This window comes from Mytilus californianus, unplaced genomic scaffold, assembly GCF_021869535.1.
Source record: "Mytilus californianus isolate M0D057914Y unplaced genomic scaffold, xbMytCali1.0.p SCAF_8, whole genome shotgun sequence".
Lineage (NCBI taxonomy): Eukaryota > Metazoa > Mollusca > Bivalvia > Mytilida > Mytilidae > Mytilus > Mytilus californianus.
The window spans coordinates 49,654,588-49,681,875 of NW_026262734.1; the positions used below are offsets into that span (position 1 = coordinate 49,654,588).

Below are 27,288 nucleotides of genomic sequence, written 5' to 3' on the forward strand. Positions count from 1 at the left end.
TAATGAGTTTGTTGTCTTTATAGGCCAAAAAAATACAGTATTTTCCGAGTCCCTCCCTACTCTAGGTTCCAAATAATCCTATGTACCCTCTAAGGTTTCAAATAATCCTACCCTAACCATTGTATGGACCTATTTTGGTTATGCACTGGTAAAGTCCCATTACTTTTGGTTAAGCTCCATCAAAAGTCCAGAACATTTCCCTATACATAGTCTCGAATGTACATAACCTTGAAAATATTTTGTAAATAAATACTAGAAGATAATGGAAACTGGGAATGTGTCAAAGAGACAACAACCCGACCAAAGAGCAGAAAACAGCTCATTCAGGTCACTACTTGTATTTATGCTGATTTTTGGTTAAATATTTAAATGTCGATGGTCTATTTTTGCCAGATGGTCAATTCCAGCTACATTTTGCTTCTTTTTTTCTCTCTCTATTAGTCTTTCATGACTGCTGTCTCTCATCATTTTAAGTCCTTTCTGACATGTTTCTGTATTTTCACCTGCTTGGGAATGATAGATCTATTCCTTGTTCATTTCAAGATTGATATTGGCACTGAAATTTATATTTGACCTCCATTGACCTCATTTTCAATCATAACAGTCTACATTTCATATTTCTGCAGGGTTTTTAGATTTAATGGATCATTCTTTAATGTCGATTCATGAAGCTTTAATATTCATCAAGAACATTTTATATGTCATTTTAATGATACTATAGTTATGTAGACAAAGACAATAAAATATCATTAAAACTTCTGAGTAATAAGCTCCATTGTAGTTCTTCTTCCTGCTCTTGAAGGGCAAGAAATAAATACATGCCGTGCTTATAAACCTAGTTATAAATGAGTAAATAGGTCAGTATGTCATAAGTAATTAAATTCCTACAGTTCTTAAACAAGATCCTTGAAACTTTACAAAACATAAGCACACCTACAGATGTGCATCTCATATTATGGAGGTTGTTAAATGAATTAATTCTCATTTTCCTGTATATTTTTGGTTTGCCAGATGTAGTCAGACTTTTATGAGGTAGATGACCTGAAAATTCTTTAATTTACACTAAATGACCATATGACAATTTTATTTATTACATTGTTTGCACTGAAATACTGTGATTCAATCCCAGTGAAATAAAAACAGTTAATTTCACCCCTAGGACGTCATACACCATCTCAATAAGTGTTGTTAAAACGTCGATGACGTTGCATCAAAACAATTGAGAATGCATAGAAAATGTAATAGTTCCTTTCATTTTCCACTTTATTTTCATTAAAATGTCCTTTGTCAATGTAATAAAAAGAATACCTAATCCAAGAAATTCAAATATCGAAAAATATTCAACTTGTGACCAAACAACACTGATAATTAACTCATGTGACTGCTACTCACATTCATGAATTAATGTGTTGTTCAGTCAATCGTTGAATAAAAAGTAAAATCACAAAAAAACTGAACTCCGAGGAAAATTCAAAAAGGAAAGTCCCTAATCAAATGGCAAAATCAAAAGCTCAAACACATCAAACGAATGGATAACAACTGTCATATTCCTGACTTGGTACAGGCATTTTCTTATGTAGAAAATGGTGGATTGAACCTGGTTTTATAGCTAGCTAAACCTCTTACTTGTATGACAGTTGCATCAAATTCCATTATATTGACAACGATGTGTGAACAAAAATAAATATTTTTCTAAATTTGATTTCTTTCATTAGTTTTATTCTATAAATATACAAATACAACTGATATAATAACTTGAATTATTTTATTTTAACAGGGTTCTTATGGAATTGTCAAATTAGCATACAACGAAAAAGATGATGTACATTATGTAAGTTAAGTAATTATAGAAATTTTTTAAGACATCAATGTTTTAAACAAAAATTGGTAAGGATAGCCTGATGTGATCTGAACTGTTAAATGCTAGCCAGCTACATAGAAATAATTGGTTTCTGAAACCTACCCAATCTTGAAAACTTTGAAAATAAAAAACTGATAACTTAATTTATTTCTTAAATGAAAAGGTAGCTTAAACTCTGGTGGATAGTTGTCTCATTGGCAATTTTACCACATCTCTTTATTTTTATACAGTGTAAATCTACCAATATGATTTATATATGGTAAGAAAGTTTGATATATATGTGATTCATACTCTTCAAAGGAAACTGATGGACTATGATTGAAAACAGTTACAGGAATTTAAACTGAAGCTTCAGCTGAAATGAAAATAAAAATACATTTTTAATTGTAATTCATATAAAAATAAGGAGATGAGGTATGATTGCCATTGAGACAAGTATCCACCTAAGTTCAAATAAAGTAAATGTAAGCAATTATAGGCAACTGTACAGCCTTCAATAATGAGAAAAACTCATACCGTATAGTGCCAGGCTATAAAAGGCCCCAACATGAAAAATATGAAACAATTCAATTGAGAAAACTAACAGCTTAATTTATAACAAAACAATTTACGAAAAACAAATATGACAGACATGAACCAACAACAACCACGGAACTACAGGCTCCTGACTTGGGACAGGCACATAGAGAATGCATCAGATCGATTCAAAGCAGAAAAACATCAAACATAAACACTGATTGGACGTGGCAGGGTATCCCTCATATATAGATATAAGAAGATGTGGTATGAGTGCCAATGAGACAACTCTCCATCCAAGTCACAATTTGTAAAAGTAAACCATTGTAGGTCAAAGTATGGCCTTCAACACGGAGCCTTGGCTTTAAACGTTTTAATAGGAGCCAACCTTCACCCTACCTGAAACAATAGTGTAACATCACAACATAGAAAGACACACTATAAAATATCAATTGAAATGGCTTAACTCAATCAAAAGACATATAAACAAAAACAAGTGAACATACACTGAACGAATAAATTTGATCTATGACACAATGTAATCACAAAATTAATAAAACAAGGGGGTTAGATGTAAAACAATATAAGAAAGACAACCGTAACCTTGGACAACCAAATAAAATAAAGTACACCTAACAACAAAAAGGACACTAAGTACAGATCTGAGAGTACTCACAGTTACTGACAGCTAGTTCAAAGCCAATAACATGTATAGTTAAAGCACCAAATGCAAACAGTGGTACATTGCACCAATTAAATAAAATTCTCTTGGACTCAAAAAAGTATTATATAGTTTAAAAAAAATGTCCTAATTAACTGTCATAGTAATACATAAAAGGATTTATAGCTCCTTAAAGAAGAACCTCAGATGGCAAGCCCATTTTAATAGCATCTAGATAATATTTAAAAGGAATAATATTACCATTTAGGTTTGCAATAAAGTTATGTTGCATACAGAACATTGACTGAGCTTAAAAACATTGCAATATTATATCTGCACATAAACATTATCAGTGTCATATTCTTATCTTCATGATCTTAATTGCATGTTTGATGTTTTATGTAAACAGGCATAGTAAATTCTGCAGTATAATGATGCCTTTTATAATAATGCTGTTTTGTCTGGAACCTAAGAGGCCAAAAAATTGGTTTTTATGTTTAATGTTTTCCATCAAACTGTCTGTGCAATCCACTGCTTTAGGAAGCAGTTAGATAGTATGACTATAGGGAGTCCTCAATTAATTCCAAAGTCAAAAGTGGAAAGGTCAAGATCACAATATGACATAGGAGATTAAAGTTTGAAGACAGAATAGGTATCCTGTCTCTTCAAAATCACAATCATTGGTCTTGTCATGACTTTGGAGATAACAGCATATTAACACTGGAGTTCCAATCTTGTATCTTAAATTCACGAAACATCATTCAATGCTTAGCCTTGATCATGAAGAGATATTAATCCTTTTTCTATATTATTGAAAGGTTAAAAGTCAAGGTCACAATATAACCAATGGTAGAAGATTCACTGAATAAGCTAAATAATAGACTTCTTTATCATTCTTAGACTGTGAAAAATATTTTTAAATTTTAATGTCAAAGGTCAAGATTACCTGAATACAACATACAAGAAAAAATAAACATTTAGATATGAGGAAATACTTTGCATTTGGAGACAGGCATTCATATGATAATGGATTCATAAACTTGTATATGTACTGTTTTGTACGTTTCAGACACAAACATCCTTAAAATTTATTCAACTAAAAGTATAACAGCTAATTACCTCTATGAGTACCTGGGACTGACAGTTAATTACCTCTATGAATACCTGGGACTGACTGTTAATTACCTCTATGAGTACCTGGTACTGATAACAGTTAATTACCTCTATGAGTACCTGGGACTGACAGTTAGTTACTTCTATGAGTACCTGGGACTGACTGTTAATTACCTCTATGAATACCTGGGACTGACAGTTAATTACCTCTATGAGTACCTGGTACTGATAACAGTTAATTACCTCTATGAGTACCTGGTACTGATAACAGTTAATTACCTCTATGAGTACCTGGTACTGATAACAGTTAATTACCTCTATGAGTACCTGGGACTGACAGTTAGTTACTTCTATGAGTACCTGGGACTGACTGTTAATTACCTATATGAAGACCTGGTACTGATAACAGTTAATTACCTCTATGAGTACCTGGTACTGATAACAGTTAATTACCTCTATGAGTACCTGGTACTGATAACAGTTAATTACCTCTATGAGTACCTGGGACTGATAGTTAGTTACTTCTATGAGTACTTGGGACTGACTGTTAATTACCTATATGAAGACCTGGTACTGATAACAGTTAATTACCTCTATGAGTACCAGGTACTGATAACAGTTAATTACCTCTATGAGTACCTGGTACTGATAACAGTTAATTACCTCTATGAGTACCTGGTACTGATAACAGTTAATTACCTCTATGAGTACCTGGGACTGACTGTTAATTACCTCTATGAGTACCTGGTACTGATAATAGTTAATTACCTCTATGAGTATCTGGGACTGACTGTTAATTACCTCCATGAGTACCTGGTACTGATAACAGTTAATTACCTCTATGAGTACCTGGGACTGACTGTTAATTACCTCTATGAGTACCTGGTACTGATAACAGTTAATTACCTCTATGAGTACCTGGGACCAAATATCAATAGCAAAACCGAACTGTAAAATTATTTTTCATTGAAATTTAAGTGTTTATCAGATGTAACTCCGTTGAAACCCACTGCAAAACATGAAACTGAAAATTTTATTTGTCATATGTATGGAACCTTCACAATAGCAACACTTTTGATAATTTGATAATTTCTATTTTGTAGCAAAATTTTTAACAGCTTTAATCCTCTTATTTTTTATGTTTTCAAATTTTTGCTGTTCTCTCAATTTTGCAAATAACACAGTTTTTTGTTTTCTTAAAAAAAAAAGGTTAGGTTAAAAATTTAGCACTTAGATTCTTCTGTTAACATAATGTTATAATATAGTCTTCTTTTTTAAGAATTATTGGCTTGGAATTAACCTTCAAGTCAAATTCAAGCAGTCTCATTATATAAATTTTGTACAAACACTGAGAAAAAAAAACTATGGTTTTAACACTGCACTTAAAATAGAAATGAACAAAGAAATGTAGTTTTTACCCACTCAACTTATATACCGAGAAATAAACACAATATACTCTGTTGTATTCGGAACTAAGGCCCACGTTTCTTATTGATTTTTTGAAAATTTTTCTAATATTTTTCTGCTTTTAGTTTTGTCTTTTGTGCAAATGGGTTTTAATTTGTGTATATTTATCTTCATGACTAATTTATTTGAACGAAATGTTTGTATTGAAATATTGGACTTGTTTGACCTAAACCTTGTCTTTAAGTGTAATATATATATATATACATGTTATATTGCTTCAAAATTATTTTTTGGATCAAATTTATCATTTTTCTGTAGGACTTGCTTAGGTTTAAACACATGTAAAACTGGTTTTACCCACAATACATCTTATACCAGTACTAAGTCAGGCTGTCAGTATCTGGACCATGTGTAGTTCAATGTTGTTTGTCCAATAATTTTTATAGTTCCTGTTATTCGTTTTATGTATCATTGGAAAAGTACCTAGCAACTGTAAATTCCTGGAAACAATTAGTATTACTTGGAACAATTTCTGTTTTATTATTTCACTCAATTTTGATTTGTTGACCGTTCATGTTATGATCAAGTATTACTGCTACAATGCAATGATTTTATTAAGTCTGATTTATTTCTTCAGCACTTTTTAACTTACAGTCATAAAACTAGGTTATTTTGAATTTTATATCAGTAAATGTCAATGTCAACTCTAAATGTTAGTTGTAATGACCTTTATAAAAAAACAAATTCACATTAAGTTTAAATTTCTGTAGAAATTTGAATAAGAAGGGATTTGTGAACAAGGCCAACTTAATTGTTGCTGATAGTATTTGAGGAATGACTGTAATTCTTTTTCTGTCTATGAAGAAATAACATCAAAAATGTTGTGCATTACTCCTTATTTAAAAGTGTGCATCACATGTTTCAGGTAATTTCTAATAGACAGAAAAATATTAATGTCATTCCTTATAATTTAATTCTAAATTCCATTTTTAAGGAGTGAAACCATGAAAAAATGTTAATGATGTCACAGTCACATGACAGAATTATGTCTATGAGCTGATAGACAAAAAAAAAATTTACAGCCAATCAGAAGACGTGTTACATCCAAAATTAGATTATTTAACAATAGTCAAACAAATGAACCCACAATATTATAAGGGAGGATTCAGAAGAATTTTTAAAATCCATTCCTATCCAACAGTTCTATGAGAAAGCAGAATTATCAAATCAACAATTTTGGCCTTCATCAAAGGTTAGAATATCAAAATAAATTAATCTTGAAAAGGTTATTTTCTGAAAGAATATTATAATAGCTATCTTCTCATTTTAGTTAAAAAGTCTATCTAATTTTTTTTTTTCTTTCTATTTACATACAAGTGTTTTTTCCATGCATAATCCTTAATATCTGACAATTTTCTATGAGACAACTACTGGTATCTACCAGAGGACAAAGGACGTGAGTTATAGCGATAAGCAGGACATGGTAAGGTGTTCAACAATGAGCAATATGCATTTCTATAGCAAAACCTCAGACCCCTAGAAATTGTTTTTCTTTTTTTTTAATAAAATCATAATATTTATTAATGAAAGAGTATAAAGAGTTACATAAATTTGAAAGTTGCCATAAAAAAAAAGATTTCGATTTCACTGTAAATATGAGATGACAATATATAAAAATATTGCTCTCAAACTATAAATAATTGTATATTGATTCTGTTGCATGAAACGGCAATGATTAACACATTAAGTAATCCTATATTTCTTGTTTAATGAGATTGATAAATACAGTATCATCAACATTACATTCAGGTAGATAAAAGACAGATTTCAGTTAAATAAAAAAAGAAAGATTTCAACAGAACATTAAGGTGGATAAAAGAGAAATTTCAGTAGAACAGACAAGCCCATTAAACAGATTTCAACAAAGCAATAATTGTTATGTCTTTTACATTATAATGTTGAGTTATTGATTAAAATAATGGCAATGCTTAATAGTATTATACCTGTGTATCAATGTACTCCATAACTTTGGGATGTAATAAAATCAACTTTTGAAAATTATGAAAATGTTTGTCCATTATAAATCCTTTGATGATGTGTAGACATCATGGATTTTTTTTGTGATGTCAATTATTGATGCAGATTGAAACAAAAGCAGAAAACATGTTACAATAAAGAAAAACACTTGTTTTCTAATTTTCCCACAAGCATGACAAGTGGGTTCTTCAACATGAATATTTGTTAAAGTTTTTTTTAAATGGCAGTTGTATCCAGATACCTTCACATTACATTGACACTATATCATGGTTTCAATGCCTCATATTTGAAAGCTGATTTTAACTACATTTAATAGAATGTGGCACTATTCAAACATTGGCCTCTATAGTGCATGTGCAGACACATGATGATTTTCTAACAGACTAAAAACACAAAATGCATACAATAATTTGTTGGTTTTTTTTTTTATCTTTTTACAGGCAATGAAAATACTTTCCAAAAAACGATTGATAAAGAAAGCTGGATTCTACCGTAAGTTATCTCTAAAGGTGTATAATTTCATGAATATTTGTTTCATGTTAAGATGTTCTCATTTAGTTTCAAGGCACAAATATGTACAAAGGAACTCTTATATGATGTGACATCAATAGATGAAAACTGATGCAGGGATATATAAGGGGGAAACTCTGGGGCATTGACACCCCCCCTTTTTTTTTTAAATTTTTATACGACCGCAAAAATTCATATATTGGTATCACGACGACGTCATCGTCCGAAGACACTTGGTTTCCGGACAATAACTTTAGTATTAGGTAATAGAAATCTATGAAATTTGAACACAAGGTTTATAACCACAAAAGGAAGGTTGGGATTGATTTTGGGGTTATGGTCCTAACAGTTTAGGAATTAGGGGCCAAAAAAGGGGCCCAAATAAGCATTTTTCTAGTTTTCAGACAATAACTTTAGGAACACTGTATGGATCTCTCTGAAATTGTAAAACAAGTTTCCATACCACAAAGGGATGGTTAGAATTGGCTTTGGGGGGTAATGGCTCAAACCGTTTAGGAATTAGGGGCAAAAAAGGGGGAAAAAAAGGGTTTCCTTGTAAATGGACAATCACTTTTAAGTACAATATTAAATTTGGATTACCTCCCTTACACTGCTTAAAAATTAACTACCGTAGAAAGGCTTGTATAGTCCGCGGTTTTATTCTCCAAAATTGGACCTTCCAGAAGGGGTGCGGACTATAGAGTACAATAAGCAAGAAATAAGAGAAAAATTTCAATTTCGCGGGCGAGGTGGTTTGTTTACGTTCTGCCATCTTTGTTATTTCTATTGTAGAGGGCGCTCTTATCATTTTTTAAACGAATAACTTTAACTCATCCATATTAATAAGTTATTTCTATTCAATATCAAATTAATACTGAAAAATATAAAAACTAAACCTTTCATTACAAATTTCATGTTTCTTTTCAATGCATTGGTTGAAATAAACTGGTATCTGCTTGATTGAAACGATACAAACATAGTGAAAAAGACAACCGTAAATCAGCTTAGAATTTGTAAACTACAAAACGTAATCGGTTATTGTTCGTTCCGTTTTGGTGTTTCATACTGACTAATATGGTTTGTATTAGCTTAAGACCCTTCAAACATTAATGTGATAGATATATTAAAGACTGTTTTACAAAAGGATGGAACTGTTTTACTTTCAAAGTCGTATTATAGTGATATCTGTTATGTACGGATTTCGACTCTCACCGGTTAATTTCTTCTTTTACACATGCTTTTTAAACTTCCTGTTTAAACATACACAAGTTTCTAAATTGTTTTTTAAGTGAATTAAACTTATTTTAACAATCATGAAGCGTTCTAGAATCATTTACAAGCAGTTTCAGCTTCTGTTTGATGATGGAAAACAGGTTCTTCCAAGAAAATTCTGCAAAAGGACCGCACAGGATTTGAAATTACCGGAGTTTCATTAGACCTTTTCTAACAGTTACAAAAAGTTTTTTTACCTAAAATTTCGTGGGGAGAAGGGGGTGCGGACTATGTACAACTGCGAACTATACAAGCCTTTCTACGGTATAAAGAAATTTTGTATTGTCTTGAGGTGATTAGCTGTCAATTTATTTTTAGAAGTTACTAATAAAAATGCTGATTAAAGATATATTGTATTTAAATGGGTAATTATGGTTGCAAACTCCATTGGAAATTTGAATTGAGATAATGACCATATCTTGAGGGAAAAATTTTTTTTTTGGAAAAAAGGGAAGGGGGAGATGAAAAAAAAATGGGGGGCAGGGGGTTAAAAGATTTTGTGGGGGAAAAAAAGGGGGGTGGTGAAAACATTTTTTTTTTTTGGGGGGGGGTCAATTCGCAACAGCATAGTGTATTGCACAAAAGTTCTTCGACTACAGTTATTCTGTGTCAGAAACCTATTATGTGTCAAACATTTAATTTCAATCCAAATTCAGACCTGTATCAAGCTCAAATATTGTGTCCATTTTTGCCCCAACTGTTCAGGGTTGGACCTCTGCGGGTGTATCCAGCTGCGCTCGGCGAAGCAATTTATTTTTTAGTAAAATAAAAATATCATGCATAAGAACAAGAACATTTTACTAAAATGATTTAAAAAAAAGAGGGGAGAGGTCTATGCCACAAGAACCTTTGGGGAGATTATTGTAGTCAGATTAGTTATCACATTAATTTTGTCAATCCAATGACATTTCTGTGAGTCCATCAACAAATAGTTGAATTTCCATTATTCTACTCATTTGAATATAATGTCATTTTATACAGTTTAATTACAAGTTCTTATCATATAGATTCAGTATCACAATCATATGAAAAGTTCAAAGTTCAGGGATTTTATTTAGAGTACATTTTATAAACATTGTAGGACGCCCCCCTCCATCAAGAGATGGAAAACCTGTAAATAAACCTGTGACACCTCTAGAGAAAGTTTACCGTGAGATAGCCATTCTGAAGAAGTTGGATCACCCCAATGTTGTCAGATTGGTGGAAGTTTTAGATGATCCTGATAAAGATAATTTATATATGGGTAAGTTTGAGTCAGTGTAGATATAGCAGCACATAGGAATCACATCTGTTGTCTTGTGATTTGGTCTGTGTGACTTTTCTAAATTTGCAACTCCTAAAAAACAGACAGACAGATTTCCAACAAACTTGCACTGTTAAGATTGAGCTACAGGACATGAAAATTGGCACATCATATGCAGTTTTGATTTTTGATCTGATTTATTTCATTTTTTTTTTATATGAAAACATGGACATTGCCATTTTACTTATATTGTTTTGAGATGGCAAGCAACACAGACTTCCTTGGAAGACTATATTTTAAAGATAATATATTATATACTTAGTTTTCATTCCATAGAGTTCAAAGTGGTATTGGAGAACTTGTATGGCATTCATTATAGTTTATAGTAGGATTTTGAATAGCAAATACCTGGGTAAAATGGCATTAAGCCCCTTTATACTCTATACCTAGTACATGTAAATGAATTGAAGACTGGCACAGTAATTTTGTTTTTTACACAACCTGAAATGTTTGAATGTAGATAAGTCTTACAAGTTTTTGTTCAGATGATTGATGATATTCTGAATTGCATGAAAAGTGACTGAACAGATTTTAATTGACTGCAAGCTTAGTGATTTGTCTTAATAGAACTGAATTAACCACATTTGGATGTATGGATGGATTGCTGTTAAAAATCCAGTGTCAAATTAATTGCCTATTTAGGACACGAACATATTAGTGAAATATGAGTAGGAGCCCTGCTTTTTCTAGACCTGTCATGAAATAGAAGTTCCTTCATAATATAATTTCCAAATGGAAGAAATATTACAGAAAATTGTTCCTTACGAAATAAAGGTTATAGAATATTTGTTCCAGCAGGAACATATATTATGGCATTATTTTTAACATAGTTTCCAGGGGAACTAATTCTATTAGGCTGATCAAATATATGTTGACATGCTGAGCCAGATTTTTATCGTACTAGTTCACAAGGTAATAGTCTGCAGGAAGACATGTCACTGTATCCAGACACATTATCATAACTCTGATCCGACCAGTCTTTGCACTTTCTCATTAATGCTGCCTGCTTAGCTATAACAATTTTACAGTCTTTAGTTTGACCATACTGAGGATCACACCCACTACCTTCCACACTCGAGGTGAACAAGCTACCAGGAGACCACCGAGGCAGTTGCCAGATTTGGAGAACATGAAAATAGACTGAAAGACTAAATATGACTAATGAGATTTTTATACGACCGCAAAAAAATTTTGTGGTCGTATATTGGTATGACGTTGGCGTCGTCGTCGTCGTCGTCGTCCGAATACATATTGGTTTTCGCACTCTAACTTTAGTTTAAGTGAATGGATCTTTTTGAAATTTGACCATAAGGTTAAATACCACAAAAGGAAGGTTGGGATTGATTTTGGGGGTTATGGTACCAACAGTTAAGGAATTAGGGGCCAAAAAGGGGCCAAAAATGAGCATTTTCTAGTTTCCAGACAATAACTGTGGAACGGTGTATGGATCTCTCTGAAATTATACTACAAGTTTCCATACCACAAAGGGATGGTTAGGATTTGCTTTGGGGGGTTATGGCTCAAACCGTTTAGGAATTAGGGGCAAAAAAGGGGGAAAAACAAGGTTGTCCTGGTTAATGGACAAATACTTTAGTACAAAACATAATTTAAAGCAGTGTAAGGGAGATAAATCAAATACATCATTGAAATTATCTCCCTTACACTGCTTTTAAATTATGTATAAAGTAATGGTTAATGAACAATAAAGATAATCTAAAACAGTGTAAGGGAGGTAATCCAAATACAACGTTTTGGTTACTTCCCTTACTCTGCTTTTAAATTATGTTTAAAGAAATGCATATTTATAAAGGAAGACCAGTAAAAATATCTGTAAATGTTTTCATCTTTTTTTTTTACAAAAAAATCCATATGAAAGATTTGACACTATATTTTTATTAATTCTATTATAAAATAGATTAAGTTAGCACTATGGTAAATTTAAATGGGTAATTATGGTTGCCAAATCCATTGGAAATTTGAATTGAGATTATGACCATATCTTGAGGGAAAGAATTTTTTTTGGGGAAAAAGGGGGGGGGGGGGGGATAAAAAGAAATTGTGGGGGGCCAATTTTTTCTCATTTCAGATTTCAGAAATTAAAAAGAATTATTCTTCAAATATTATTTTTTTTTCAAATTTCAAATATTGAAAAATTTCAAGAAGTAATCTTTAATTGCACAGTATGGCGCATTAGATTTGTAAAATCTTTGATCACATTTATTTATTTGTTATGCCGAATCTAACAGTGTATTTAGATTTTTAATTTTGGGTCCAGTTTTCAAATTGGTCTACATTAATGTCCAAAGGGTCCAAAATTAAACTTTGTTTGATTTTAGCAAAAATTGAATATATGAGGTTCTTTGATATGCTGAATCTAAACATGTATTTAGATTTTTGATTTTTGGCCCATTTTTCAAGTTGGTCCAAATTGGGGTCCAAAATTAAACTTTGTTTGATTTCAACAAAAATTGAATATATGGGTTCTTTGATATGCTGAATCTAACCATGTATTTAGATTTTTTATTTGTGGACCCCGTTATCTAATTGGTTCATATTGAGGTCAAAAGGGTCCAAAATTAAACTTTGTTTGATTTCATCTAAAATTGAATTATTGGGGTTCTTTGATATTCCAAATCTAACCGTGTATTTAGGTTCTTAATTTTGGGTCCTGTTTTTTAAATTGGTCTACATTGAGGTCCAAAGGGTCCAAAATTAAACTTAGTTTGATTTTAACAAAAATTGAATTCTTGGGGTTCTTTGATTTGCTGAATCTAAACATGTGTTTAGATTTATTATGGGCCCAGTTTTCAAGTTGGTCCAAGATAGGGTCCAGTATTTAAACTTTGTTTGATTTCAACAAAAATTGAATATATGGGGTTCTTTGATATGCTGAATCTAAACATGTATTTAGATTTTTGATTATGGGCCCAGTTTTCAAGTTGGTCCAAATTGGGGTCCAAAATTAAACTTTGTATGATTTCAACAAAAATTGAATATATGATGTTCTTTGATATGCTGAATCTAACCATGTATTTAGATTTTTTATTTGTAGGCCCCACTATCAAATTGGTTCATATTGAGGTCAAAAGGGTCCAAAATTAAACTTTGTTTGATTTCATCGAAAATTGAATTATTGGGGTTCTTTGATATGCCAAATCTAACCGTGTTTTTAGATTTTTAATTTGGGTCCCTTTTTTAAATTGGTCTTCATTGAGGTCCAAAGGGTCCAAAATTAAACTAGTTTGATTTTAACAAAAATTGAATTCTTGGGGTTCTTTGATATGCTGAATCTAAACATGTATTTAGATTTTTGATTATGGGCCCAGTTTTCAAGTTGATCCAAGTTGGGGTCCAAAATTAAACTTTTTTTGATTTCAACAAAAATTGAATATATGGGGTTCTTTGATATGCTGAATCTAACCATGAATTTAGAATTTTTATTTGTGGGCCCCGCTATCAAATTGGTTCATATTGAGGTCAAAAGGGTCCAAAATTAAACTTAGTTTGATTTTAGCAAAAATTGAATTCTTGGGGTTCTTTGATATGCTGAATCTAAACATGTGTTTAGATTTTTGATTATGGGCCCAGTTTTCAAGTTTGTCCAAGTTGGGGTCCAAAATTAAACTTTGTTTGATTTTAACAAAAATTGAATATATGGTGTTCTTTGATATGCTGAATCTAACCATGTATTTTGATTTTGGACATTGGACCATAATAGGTAAATTAAAAAAATTCAAGTTCTTAGACCACATTCTTTCTGTGTCAGAAACCTATGCTGTGTCAAATATTTAATAACAATCCAAATTCAGAGCTGTATCAAGCTTGAATGTTGTGTCCATACTTGCCCCAACTGTTCAGGGTTCGACCTCTGCGGTCGTATCAAGCTGCGCCCCAGCGAAGCATTTTATTTTTTTTGTCAAAATGTCAACTGAAAAAAATGTCACATTGATTAGACCTCATATTTTGATTGTTTCTTCGTAATATTTCTTGAAATTTTATTAACTTATTTCAATTTTATTTCTGTTGATCAACAGACACATGAATATGGGCACACAGCAGTTTCTGAAATAACAGTACATAAAATAAATGTGTTTAACAGATGAAAGACTGCATTAATAATAGTTGATATAGGGTAAATGTTTATGTACAACTTATTGAACTAACAACCCACAACAATAAAAAATGAACAATTGTGCATTGTTTATATTAAACAACATTTATTTTTGTTTTTTCAGCCTTTGAATTGGTAGAGAAGGGGTAAGTTGTATTTAGATTGGCAGTATAAATTCCAGGAATTTATCTGGAATTTATAAATTTGATAAAGGCCAATGTAATTCAAAGACAAATACATGTATTGTATCAAAAAAATATATACAAAAATGGTCTAAAAAAAAAAGAGAAGAAAAATCAAGTTGTGTATCCTTTTAAAAATAAGGAGATGTAGTATGATTGCCAATGAGACAACTATCCACCAAAGTTTTTGCACTTTTAGATTGAGAGTTGACAGCCAGATGATTGAAATAATTAATGTTGAATGTTATAAAAATATTGTGATAAATGAGAACCTACATGTATCACATACTATAGGAATATAACTCAGTCATCAAAATCTATAGAAAGTTGTTTTTCATGAAAAATTCTATGAAATATATAAACAGTACTTTACAATAGATTATCTCTGATTTTCATGTTTTTCACACATTTCGGTGAGAGAAAAAGATTTCTCATCTCTAGAGAAAACTTTGTTCTCTGCAAATGATTGGTCAAAATTTAATTATGACATAAAATTTCCTTGGTTTTTTCTGAATTTCCTATTGTGGTATCATGAAAAAAGGCGACCATGCCTGATGACGTCACATATGAAGAACACGTTTTTATGCAAATCTTTGAAATTGAAGGATAAACTTTGTTTAGAAATTGTCTAAAAATCATTAGAGAAACAGATGCCACCACTATAACTCATGTACTAGGATATTTCTCCACTCACAATAGTTAAATATTAATTATTAAAAAGCTCTGCAAGCCTGGCGCTTTAAATATTAAAATTTAACTGTCTTTAGTGGAGAAATATCGTAACACACTTGATGCAGTGGTGGAATCTGTATTTCTTAAAAGTCATTACTTTTAAACTTGACCTTGTGACCTATGGAGGGAACCTTCCCAGTGCCCACATAATATAATTTGTTGTTTATTTACAGAGAGGTTATGGAGGTACCTACAGATAAGCCTTTATCAGAAGACCAAGCTTGGTCGTACTTCAGGGATGTCATTTTAGGAATAGAATATTGTAAGTTTGTTTGCCTTAGAATTAACCCACTTGACTCTGTACATTATAGAAAAAAAATTCCAGATGAATTTATTAATAGAAAAGCAGACCTGCCGACTATCCTGATTTATGGGGGATATCCCCCATGAGCGATGTTTACCTAAATTTTGAAATTCTTTATTATATAAACTAAACTCCTCAAAACAGACATTTAAATGAGTTAAAAGGGCATTGGAGTACCTACATACTCATTCAAACAATATAGTGGTAGATTAAAAACCCATATGACAATAAAAGAGGAGCACCCTTTTGTGCTTAAAATCCCCCATAGAGATATTGAAAAGTTGGCAGGTATGGAAAAGTAATTTTAAATCTCTTCATTGTGTGATTACACTCAATCTTAGAAATATTTATGTGAAGTTAAGAAAAAATGTAGTAATGCATGCACCCTGTTGTGTAAAGAATGAGAAACGCCCACTTTAGGATATCTAAGAAGTTTATATAACATTTTTCAGCAACTAAAACATTATCAATATGGAATTTCTGCCAGCCTTTATTTCAAAATTTATTATTAAAGATTTTTTGGGGTAAGTTTATATATCACATGTTTTTATAGCAAGATTATTTTGATTAAAACAAATACTGTAATAAATTTCTTTGATGAACATATTATTTTAGATTAAATATGATCTAACTAAATCCTGAATGACTTAAGGCTCTCTTATATGGTATACAGATTCATATTTTCCAGTATGTGAACATTGTAATTTAAAAAATATAATTACAAGGCTAACTTTGAAAATAGATGTTAATCTGTATTTGATTTGTTTCAGTGCATCATCAAAAAATCATTCATCGAGATATTAAGCCTTCAAATCTGTTATTAGGAGATGATGGTCATCTTAAGGTATGTGAGTTGTAAATTAAAGGAGGGGAATTTTTATTTCTTTTTTCTGATTTAGGGTAAAAATTATGGTTGAGATACAAACAAACTTGAAGCATGGATTTATGGGAATCTAATCTTATTATCTCCCTTGTTGAATAAGTAAATTTACTACCCTTGTTTTGTATCAACATCTTTTCTTAAAGGTTTGTACATGGATTCACAGAAACTTCAAATAGTAAATTAATATATGTAACGTGTGGAAACAACACATGTTTATGCAAAATTAGACGTTTTTAAATTATTTTGAAAGATTACCATGGTGATAATAATAAAACATATGAAAAAGACAAAACTAGTTTGATTCATAACATGACAAAAAGATTACACATTAAACTGCTGAACATTCTATCTAGTGAAACAAAACTAAAACCAATGACTGTCACTTAAATTTTTGGTCCTACTACTGTAAATTCAGAAATTATTGCGTGCATTTATTAATGTGAATTTTTAGAAATGGACAAAAATGTGAGATTAATTTCTGGAAATGCTGCATACAGATATTATTTATCAGATAACAAAATGCGAGATCTTATTATTGCGATACTCACCCAGTGGCATTAATCACATTAATGAAAACCTTTCAATAATTTCTGAATTTACAGTATGTTAGTCGGGTACTATATAGATATAAGAAGATGTGGTATGAGTGCCAATGAGACAACTCTCCATCCAAGTCAAAATACTCATATTACCCAGATAGATGAGAGTGGATGTTTTATTTGAAAATAAAATTATGTATTCAATTTACTATCCGAGAGTGGATGTTTTATTTGAAAATTAAATTATGTATTCAATTTACTATCAGAGAGTGGATGTTTTATTTGAATATAAATTATGTATTCAATTTACTATCCATTCTTTAAAAATAAATAAAACAGTTGAAACTAGTTGCAATAAATGCATCTAATAAACATGTTCATTATTCTTTCCTGGACTTTCAGATAGCAGATTTTGGTGTGAGTAATGAGTTCACAGGAACTGATATATCACTCAGTAACACTGCAGGTACTCCAGCCTTTATGGCCCCAGAAACTTTACGAGGTATTTGTTTTATCTGCATATTTTGAAATATTTCTGAAATACTAATAAAGTAAGCATATTCCATATATATGTGTAAAAGGAAATGTTGGATATACATCAGTGAGACAGTAACCAAACAATACAAAAAAAAAAACAACAAAAAAGACATCAAGAGGTCAACAGAGGGGTCCGATTTATTTTAAAAATAATAATGCAATGAAACTTAGCTTGAGTTTATGTGTTTTAAAGAGTAAGAACATATTACAAAAAAACTAAAAAAAACTTTTTCCTTTGATTTAAGAAATGTACTTTAAATAGTCTTTTTTTATATTTTCAGAGGAGAAAGAAAACTTTAGTGGAAAGGTAGGTTTAATGTTTGGATGCAGTTTTGAATTGAACAGTACCATTGGATTCAGATTCAGATTCAGATTCAGATTCACAGTTGTGGGGTCTTATTGAGAGGAGTAGATACTAGTTGTTTTATATAAGCAGTGAACCAACTTTCAAACAAAAAATGTTATAAACTGAACAGATATATAATGTTTAGAAAAAACTCATCAGAGATACCAGGCTTATAGTTTTGATCCCCAGACGTGTGTTTTGTCTACAAAAGACTAGGAGGGATATTTGTGATAAATACTAGTTGAGAGAAGGTAATGTTTCCTGAGCTGCTAGGCAAAGGATATTTTTTTTTAAGACTGGTATTTCTCACATGTATATCCTTCCTAACCATGCTATATCTGTTTAAGTGCACATCATATAAAGATAGTAAATATACAAAATGTGTAAACGGTTGGAAGTTAATTTCATTATTCTTTTGCTATCAAGACGTTAGCTTAACATCCGAATTTGGTAAAATGCACATATGATGAATCATCTATATGAAGGGTAAAAGAAGCATATATGATTTGGCAAATACCATGACAGAGATGGTTAAACAGAGATATCATTGCATATACCTCTAGAATGATTGAATTTGAAAAAAAAATTGCCTGAATAAAGAAAATATAAAGAAAATAACACTAACTATCAAAACCCAGGATACTTATATAAGGTTTGAATAGGGTAAAAATAGAAGTATGCTGAAAATTGTTTGAAATCCATAGTTGTTGCTGTCTTCATAAATTTTATCTTTTGAAAATTTGGTTTAGGTTGTCAAATATTTTGTTGTCTTTTGTCAACTTTTCTAGACTCCAGGGTTATTTAGATATCTTCATATGGTGTGAGTGATTGCCTATTGTTAAAGACAATATGTTGACTTTTGTCTTAATTTGACAGACTTTTGTTTCTGATTTAATTTTCATTGTTATTAACTCCATATCTCCTTTTCAGAGTCTGTAAAATCTCGATAGAATAGTATTATTGCAATGGTGACTCTTTCATGATATTTACAAGATGTATATGGCTTTTTAAAAAAAAAAGATTAAGGATGATTTTGATTAAGTTAAAAATAAAAATAAGCACAAAAACAACTAACAAAAAGACTTACATTACAAAATACTGATCTAATGGTACTCCCATTTAATGAAATCTAGTACAAAATTAACTACAAGAATTACATGAAGTTTATGATTATATATTTCAGGCACTAGACATATGGGCCATGGGTGTCACATTGTACTGTTTTGTGTTTGGACAGGTAAGCTAGAATACACAAAAATCAAAACATACCAAGAGTAGAAATATTTGTTAATATATGCAGTATGATTTTAACTGAAAAGAAATAATTTCATTTTCTGTTTGATTTTAATGTTTAAGAGAGGATTGTCTAAAATTACTAATTTACTTAAAGCAATTTTGAAAAGAGCTATGCTGAACACAATATTTATGACTTCATATTTGGTCAGCAGCCTGACAATGTTGCTTTATTACTACAGGCCTCTACAATAACTTTTTTTTCAACTTGTCCAGTAGGACAAGTACATACCAAAATTTACTTGTCCGAATGAAATTGTAACTTGTCCAAAAAAAATCTTTATAATAACCTTTTTTACATTTTAAGTTGATTCAAGGAACAAAATAAATTAAAACAATATAACAGAAGTTAGTTTTATATCTTTTGATATACTTTTCAAAAATATGAGTCGAGAACAACTGAATCTAGCCATGTCACAGGACTTTAAGGTTCTAGTGTTCATCAATGCCACATTAGGCACCGTCTGATAGGCCTGTCAATGTACACTCATTGGATTTGTATCCTGTTTTTTTTTAAGTTGAAAAAAGTTTATTCAAATGCAATCAATAAAAAAAGAAGATGAGGTTTGATTGCCAATGAGACAACTCTCTGCTAGAGACCAAATGACACAGAAATTAACACCGTATTGCAAGTATTGTTTTTTTTCTACATATGATCAAACATGATTTTGTGAATTTTATGGTAAATGATTTCTTCATTTTTATTTAAAAAATATTTTTGTTAAAAAAATTAATGGTTTGGTATTTATTATAAAGCAACAGAATCAAGATAGGAAAACGAGGTACTAATTTGTCTTGGTCCCGAAATTTCTCCTGCGTTGCCAAACTGTCTATTTATCATGTCTATTAAATATGTCTCCTACGGTGCCAAACTGTCTATTAAACTTGGAGCCGAATCGTTTCCAAGCTGGTGACGAACTGTCTTGTAAAGTTATCTATCTACAAAGCGCATCATCGCTGATTCGGATCAGTAGGAATGGTTTCCGATAATAGTATGCCTTTTACCTATTAAAAAGTACCTGACAAAGAACCAGTTTTAAATTATCGATTGCAAGTAAACATGTCAAACTAATACTTGTTTTTATCTTCTTTTCTTGTTTTTTGTTTATAATTACTTTGTTCATCAAAGTTGGATTAAATTTATTTTACATGTTTTTATGCAGAATAATTTTACTTGTCCCATGGGACAAGCTTGATATAGCTTTTACTTGTCCGACCTTTTTTTCCTCTGGTACTGGACAATCGGACAAGCGTTATTGTCGAGCTCTGTACTATGATATAAATAAGAAGATGTGGTATGAGGGCCAATGAGACAACTCTCCATCCATGTCACAATGTGTAAAAAGTAAACAATTATAGGTCAATGTACGGCCTTCAACACGGAGCCTTGGCTCACACCGAACAGCAAGCTATAAAGGGCCCCAAAATGACTAGTGTAAAACAATTCAAACAGGAAAACCAATGTTCTAATCTATATAAAAAACAAGAGAACGAGAAACACTTATGAACCACACCAACAAACGACAACCACTGAACTACAGGCTCCTGACATAGGACAGGTGCATATATGAGCCTTTTTTGGGATCTGTATGACACCTGCTTCCTGTTTTCCACTACTTTGCATTCTTGTTTGAATTTAAAAATATATATGATTGTAAGTATAAAGGGAGATAATTTATGTTTATATGAAATAACTATATAAAAAATCAGGAGATGTGGTATGATTGCCAATGAGACAACTATCCACCAAAGTTCAAATGAAGTGGATGTAAGCAATTATAGGCAACATACGACCTTCAACAATGAGAAAAAAATCATACTGTATAGTCGGCTATAAAAAGCCCTGACATGAAAAATATGAAACAATTCTATTGAGAAAATGACAAAACTGATGGCCTATATTTAACAAAACAATTTACGAAAAACAAATATGGCAGACAAGAACCAACGACAACCACTGAACTACAGGCTCCTGTCTTATGACAGGCACATAAAGAATTTGAAAATATATATCTATGAGTATATATTATCTGGTATATGGGTAAAGTTTTTTTCTTTTCGTTTTTTTAATGAAATATCAAAGATTTATATCGTTTTTATTTTCAGGTTCCATTTAAAGATGAATTCCCATTAGCTCTTCACAACAAAATATTAAAGGACCCAGTCAAGTTCCCTACAAAGTAAGTTGGATATGAAGTATATTAAGTATATTCTCTAATGACTTGACTAATTTACACCAGAGGTGCCACATGTGGAGCAGTATCTGTTTACAGTTTTGACACTAATTTCACAGTTCACTGAACATGGAAATGTGATGGTGCGTGTCGGGCATGATGTCTAATGGACACATATCCTTGTTTATTAATATTAAAAAAGTTTTTATTTAGAAGATACCAAATTTTGTGTTTATGATTGAAACTAGGTGTTTTTATTTCAGAAAAATAAAATTTTATGAAAATATGTATAATTCATATATATTTTTCAAGTTTCTAAATACTTTAAAAAAACTAAAACGGCTTACCATGAAAAAACTTCCACTTATACATACTTATACTTTATATACAATATATATATATTTTTCCCCAGTATAAAGATAACAGATTCCCTAACAGATTTAATACAAAAGATGTTAAATAAAAATCCAGACAACAGAATTACCCTGCCTCAGATAAAGGTTAGTAAACAAAATAAAAATATATTTTACAAATTATGCTCCTGCAAGGAGTTGTGAAGAAGTTACTCAGGGAAAAATATAACATTTAAATTTATATTCAATTATATAAGTTTCAAGGTCATACTGTATGTTACTCAAAAATATTTAATCTTCTGGCCACCATATCTCTTATTTCCACTTTAAGTTTAATTTGAATTAAGGTATGTCTCTTGTTTTATTTGAAATTTGTCAACAAGTAGCTTATTTGAAAGATGATTTATTTGAGGTTTTTGGCAAAAAGAATTTCTTAAGTGTTTAATATATTCATTTTAGTTAAATCCATGGGTAACTAATGGAGAAACTTGTTCCCTGCCAACAGAGGAGGAAAACTGTACACTGGTTACCATCACTGAAGAAGATATAGATAATGTTGTTAAACATGTGCCAAAATTAGATACTCTTGTAAGTAAACCTATCAAGTGTTCATATAAATGCAACTTTTAATAAAAGCTAGGGCCACACAAAAATAAATGCGTTTAGAGTTTTCTTTAAAAAAAATAACGTTTGTAGGTTGTAAATTTACCATTTTTTTTTAGATCTAATCCAGAAAATAGCATGTCATCACCAAGTTTACTACCGGCATAATACATACTGTTAACCTGAACTTCCACCATTTAAATTTGTCAATGAACAATGTTATAAAGATAGACACACTTTTTGTGCCCCACCTACGATAGTAGAGGGGCATTATGTTTTTCAGTCTGTGCGTCCGTCCGTCTGTCTGTCCCGCTTCAGGTTAAAGTTTTTGGTCAAGGTAGTTTTTGATGAAGTTGAAGTCCAATCATATTGAAACTTAGTACACATGTTCCATATGATATGATCTTTCTTATTTTAATGCCAAATTAGAGTTTTTACTCCAATTTCACGGTCCACTGAACATAGAAAATGATAGTGCGAGTGGGGCATCCGTGTACTATGGACACATTCTTGTTTTCATTTCTGTCACATATGTTGATGAATTATTGGTTACAACAACTGTTGGTGAAAAGTTTTTGTAGAAATTTTCATAAAAAACTTAATGGTTGGTCAGGAAACTGAAACACATACCTTTTTATATAGATTGTTGATGGGTTTTCCTTTCACATAACACTGGCTAAATCTATTGAGAATAAAAAAGAACTGTTAGAGACAATTGTAAAATTAGGGTTTAAGGCATGCATGAAAAATATCTCTGAACCTGTAACCAATACAGAAACAAATTTTCAATAACAGACCCAGAAAGACAATATGTGTGTAGTATGCAATTAAAACTTATGTTTACATATATTTTATACCTCTTTATGCATGTCAAATACGCAGCTTTTGCAGTGCAAGGATGAATAAAAGGACAAATGAATAATTTTGACATAAAAGTTTATACCGTTCAGCAGATTTGTTGTGTAGTGTAAAATTCAGTTATTTTGGGTCAAAAAGAATTTGCATACATTTTTTTTAAAAGGAATAAATATTTAATTTGCAGATTTAAGAGGGTAGGACTGCCTTTTACCGTCAGACATCAAACGGTCATTTTCAGCTATCCTTAGCATCAAATTGGTTAAAATTTTATAGTGATTTGTCAAAATATCCTTATTGTGATTCATCAGAGGTCTCAAATAATTATTCGTTACCGTTATTTTTTGAAAAAATTTTCACATGATTCGTCAAATTCAGTCGATTTTTTTTTATCTTCATAAAGAAAATGTATATTTCATTGTCATTCACCAAAAATAACCGTTAGCGTCATTTGGCAAGATTTTTTTTACTGTTATTTGTCATGACAGTACCCCCATTACGACCCTCATTTAAGCTGTTGCATCTTAAATTGTATATGAACCCGAAAAGTTTTTCTGGGTGTTATATTGAAAATGTGTTGCCATATAAAGTAAATGTTCAAGTCTAGTCCCCGAGGGTATCACAAGCCCAGTAGTCAGCACTTTTGTGTTTTCATGAAATATTATTGATGTAAATTTACTTTTTTAGAAAATGTTGAATTAAGTTTTGATTTTAGTTATTTTTTCTTTGCAGATCTTAGTGAAGAGTATTTTGAGACAGAAATCCTTTAAGAATCCATTCAAGGACAATGGTGAACATAAGAAGACATCCAGGTCACATTCTGCACCGGATGCATTTGCTCAAGTCGTTAAAAGGTACCAGAATAATTATGAAATGAAGGCACAAAGTCGTTCAAAATTTAACTTATCTGCTTTTTATCTGAGAAAACCTTTATCATTCATTTGACCGAAGGTCCAATTTTATGAAAGAGTAATTTAACAAAAAAATGAATACAAAGTATTGTTATTAGTTTGGTTCTAAGTTTTGTGGATTCTAAGATATGTTTTCAACAAAGAATTATTTTCTGCTAGACATTTGTTCACTGCTAACATAAATATGCTGATTACTGAACCTATACAAAATTTTCCCTTTAATAAGAATTTCTGTTTTAATGAATGCAAAATCATTTATAATTTTTAACAGTTGTGCATTTATGAATTTTGGTTAGTGACACAAAACTGGCTCCCTTAATTAAGCAAGACTATAAATTTGTTCAGTGTTTCACCTTTTTATACGACCGTTGTATATTGGTATCCCGTCGTCGTCAGCGTCGTCCAAAGACATTTGGTTTCCGGACAATAACTTCAGTAAATGTAAATAGAAATCTATGAAATTTAAACACAAGGTTTATAACCACAAAAGGAAGGTTGGGATTGATTTTGGGGGTTATAGTCCTAACAGTTTAGGAATTAGGGGCCAAAAAGGGGCCCAAATAAGCATTTTTCTAGTTTCCAGACAATAACTTGTGGAACGGTGTATGGATCTCTCTGAAATTATACCACAAGTTTCCATACCACAAAGGGATGGTTAGGATTGGCTTGGGGGGTTATGGCTCAAACCGTTAAGGAATTAGGGGCAAAAAAGGGGGAAAAACAAGGGTTTCCTGGTAAATGGACAATTATAAACAAGTACAATGTTAAGTTTGGATTACCTCCCATACACTGCTTTTTAAATTATGTGTAAAGAAATGTTGTATTGTCTTGAGGTGATTAGCTGTCAATTTATTTTTAGAAGTTACTATTTAAAAAAGCTGATTAAGGAATATTTAATATATTAATTTTAGCCATGATTATGTATGTCATTTTCTATTTTAAGACTTTTATAATGTATTTAAATGGGGAATTATGGTTGCAAACTCCATTGGAAATTTGAATTGAGATTATGACCATATCTTGAGGGAAAGAATTTTTTTTTAAAAGAAGTTTTGAGGGGGGGACAATTTTTTCTCATTTCAGATTACAGAAATTAAAAAGAAAATTTTTTTCTTTGAAAATTTTTTTTTTTTTTTGGGGTGGGGGGGTCAATTCGCAACACCATAGTGAATATAAATTCAAATCATATAACCAATTCTAAGTTCTTTGACTACAGTTATTCTTTGTCAGAAACCTATTATGTGTCAAATATTTAATTACAATCCAAATTCAGACCTGTATCAAGCGCGAATATTGTGTCCATTTTTGCCCCAACTGTTCAGGATTGGACCTCTGCGGTCATATCCAGCTGCGCTCAGCGAAGCAATTCATTGTATAAAAGTATTTCATATTATAAAGATGCAATGTAGATGGGTTGCCTTCCCGCTGTTTCCCTGTTGTATTTTACTTGAGTCAAGTTTTGTCCAAGAAAATTAGTATTAATAACATAATTATTTTATTTACTTGTAGTGAGTATATCATGCTTAACCATAAAGCTATTTTATATATTTATCAAAGTAATTTTAATTGATATCTTCAGATTTTATAATCATATCTTTCTTAATTCAGAAAAATGTCAGAATCCAAGATGGAATCTAGTGTTGAAGAGGTGTCCTGACAGAATTACTTCCCTTGAATCTACTGGGTTACTTGTGCTGATTAGAAGACAGGTTGATGGTTGTGATATTTGTTTTACAAACAACTATTGTTTTATATTAAAATCTTTGACTTTTATTTAGATTTTATATATCTATCAATATTTTATTGTTGAACAATTACAACTTTATTGTATTCAGTACCTTGAGGGTGTATTATATTTTATATAATGTCGGGTGTATTTAATGTATGCAAATTAAAATTCTTCATTTTGCAATTTAACATTGTTGATGCACAACTATTCATATTAAAATGTTTTTTATATTAATTACACACTTGTACATATTTTCTACTGGGTAAATTTTAATCAAATTTCAACATTTTATATAACTAGATAGTAGAAAAAAATTATAGTTAAGTAGCACTTTTTTATATTTTATACAGTATACTAGGATTATATATTTAAATCTGATACAGACCTGCAATTAGATTTAGCTTTTTAATATTTGTGTGTAATAATTTCTCTTTTTATTACTATTTTTATCTGGCTCTACCACTAGTGCTAGTTAAAGAATTTTTCTTTTATAATTGTGTTTGTACTAAGTACTGTGACAATTTGTTTTTCCCATTTTTATAACACTATATAACCAACACACAGCTTGGAGAGCAATAGAGCAGATTGTTACCCCAAGAAAACATTGTTAACCGAGGTTGACAATGTTTTACAAGGGATAACAATCTGCTCTATCACCATTTCTGAAATGTTATTGTTTTATTTAATTTTGATATACTGAATGTTCTGTTATTCTTATATTTTAAACATGACACATGAACAGAAAGTATCTTAAACATGACACATGAATAGAGAATTTCTAAAACATGACACATGAATAGAGAATTTCTAGAACATGACACATGAATAGATAATTTCTAAAACATGACACATGAAAAGAGAATATCTACAACATAACACATAAACAGAGACCATCTTGATTTTTATACAGAGGTCTCAACCATTTTTGGGCAGTTCAATGAATAGCTGTGACCATTACGCATATTATTAAAAACATATTGAATGATACATTTTAAATGAGTTTTGATTTTTATTATTCAAAATATTTCACAATTTAATATAACGGGTATTGTGTTA

The 27,288-nt window shown here is 30.9% G+C and overlaps 1 protein-coding gene and 1 long non-coding RNA gene across 8 annotated transcripts in view; one reads left to right on the plus strand and one right to left on the minus strand.

Moving 5' to 3' along the window:
* LOC127712138 (calcium/calmodulin-dependent protein kinase kinase 1-like) overlaps positions 1-27,005 on the plus strand; it is a 99,366-nt gene extending 72,361 nt beyond the window's left edge. For all 4 annotated transcript variants that reach the window (XM_052218399.1, XM_052218400.1, XM_052218402.1 and 1 more), the window contains 14 exons: positions 1,778-1,831; positions 8,036-8,087; positions 10,459-10,620; positions 14,916-14,937; positions 15,879-15,967; positions 16,780-16,853; positions 17,834-17,933; positions 18,250-18,275; positions 19,498-19,551; positions 21,714-21,787; positions 22,194-22,281; positions 22,594-22,722; positions 24,325-24,446; positions 26,112-27,005. In XM_052218399.1, the coding sequence (XP_052074359.1) occupies positions 1,778-1,831; positions 8,036-8,087; positions 10,459-10,620; positions 14,916-14,937; positions 15,879-15,967; positions 16,780-16,853; positions 17,834-17,933; positions 18,250-18,275; positions 19,498-19,551; positions 21,714-21,787; positions 22,194-22,281; positions 22,594-22,722; positions 24,325-24,446; positions 26,112-26,160 (1,095 nt within the window). In that variant the 3' untranslated portion in view covers positions 26,161-27,005. The remainder of the gene's footprint in view (positions 1-1,777; positions 1,832-8,035; positions 8,088-10,458; positions 10,621-14,915; positions 14,938-15,878; positions 15,968-16,779; positions 16,854-17,833; positions 17,934-18,249; positions 18,276-19,497; positions 19,552-21,713; positions 21,788-22,193; positions 22,282-22,593; positions 22,723-24,324; positions 24,447-26,111) is intronic.
* Positions 3,278-5,155, minus strand: LOC127712141 (uncharacterized). Of its 4 annotated transcripts, none has more exons than XR_007986964.1 (4): positions 5,034-5,155; positions 4,920-4,964; positions 4,719-4,742; positions 3,278-4,652 (listed from the first exon to the last, which is right to left on the minus strand). It is a non-coding gene; the product is annotated as an uncharacterized LOC127712141 (long non-coding RNA). The 4 variants fall into 4 exon arrangements; XR_007986962.1 differs by having other exon boundaries at positions 3,278-4,325; positions 4,359-4,652; positions 4,920-5,155; XR_007986965.1 differs by lacking the exon at positions 4,719-4,742 and having other exon boundaries at positions 3,278-4,640.
* Positions 27,006-27,288: the final 283 nt, after the last annotated feature.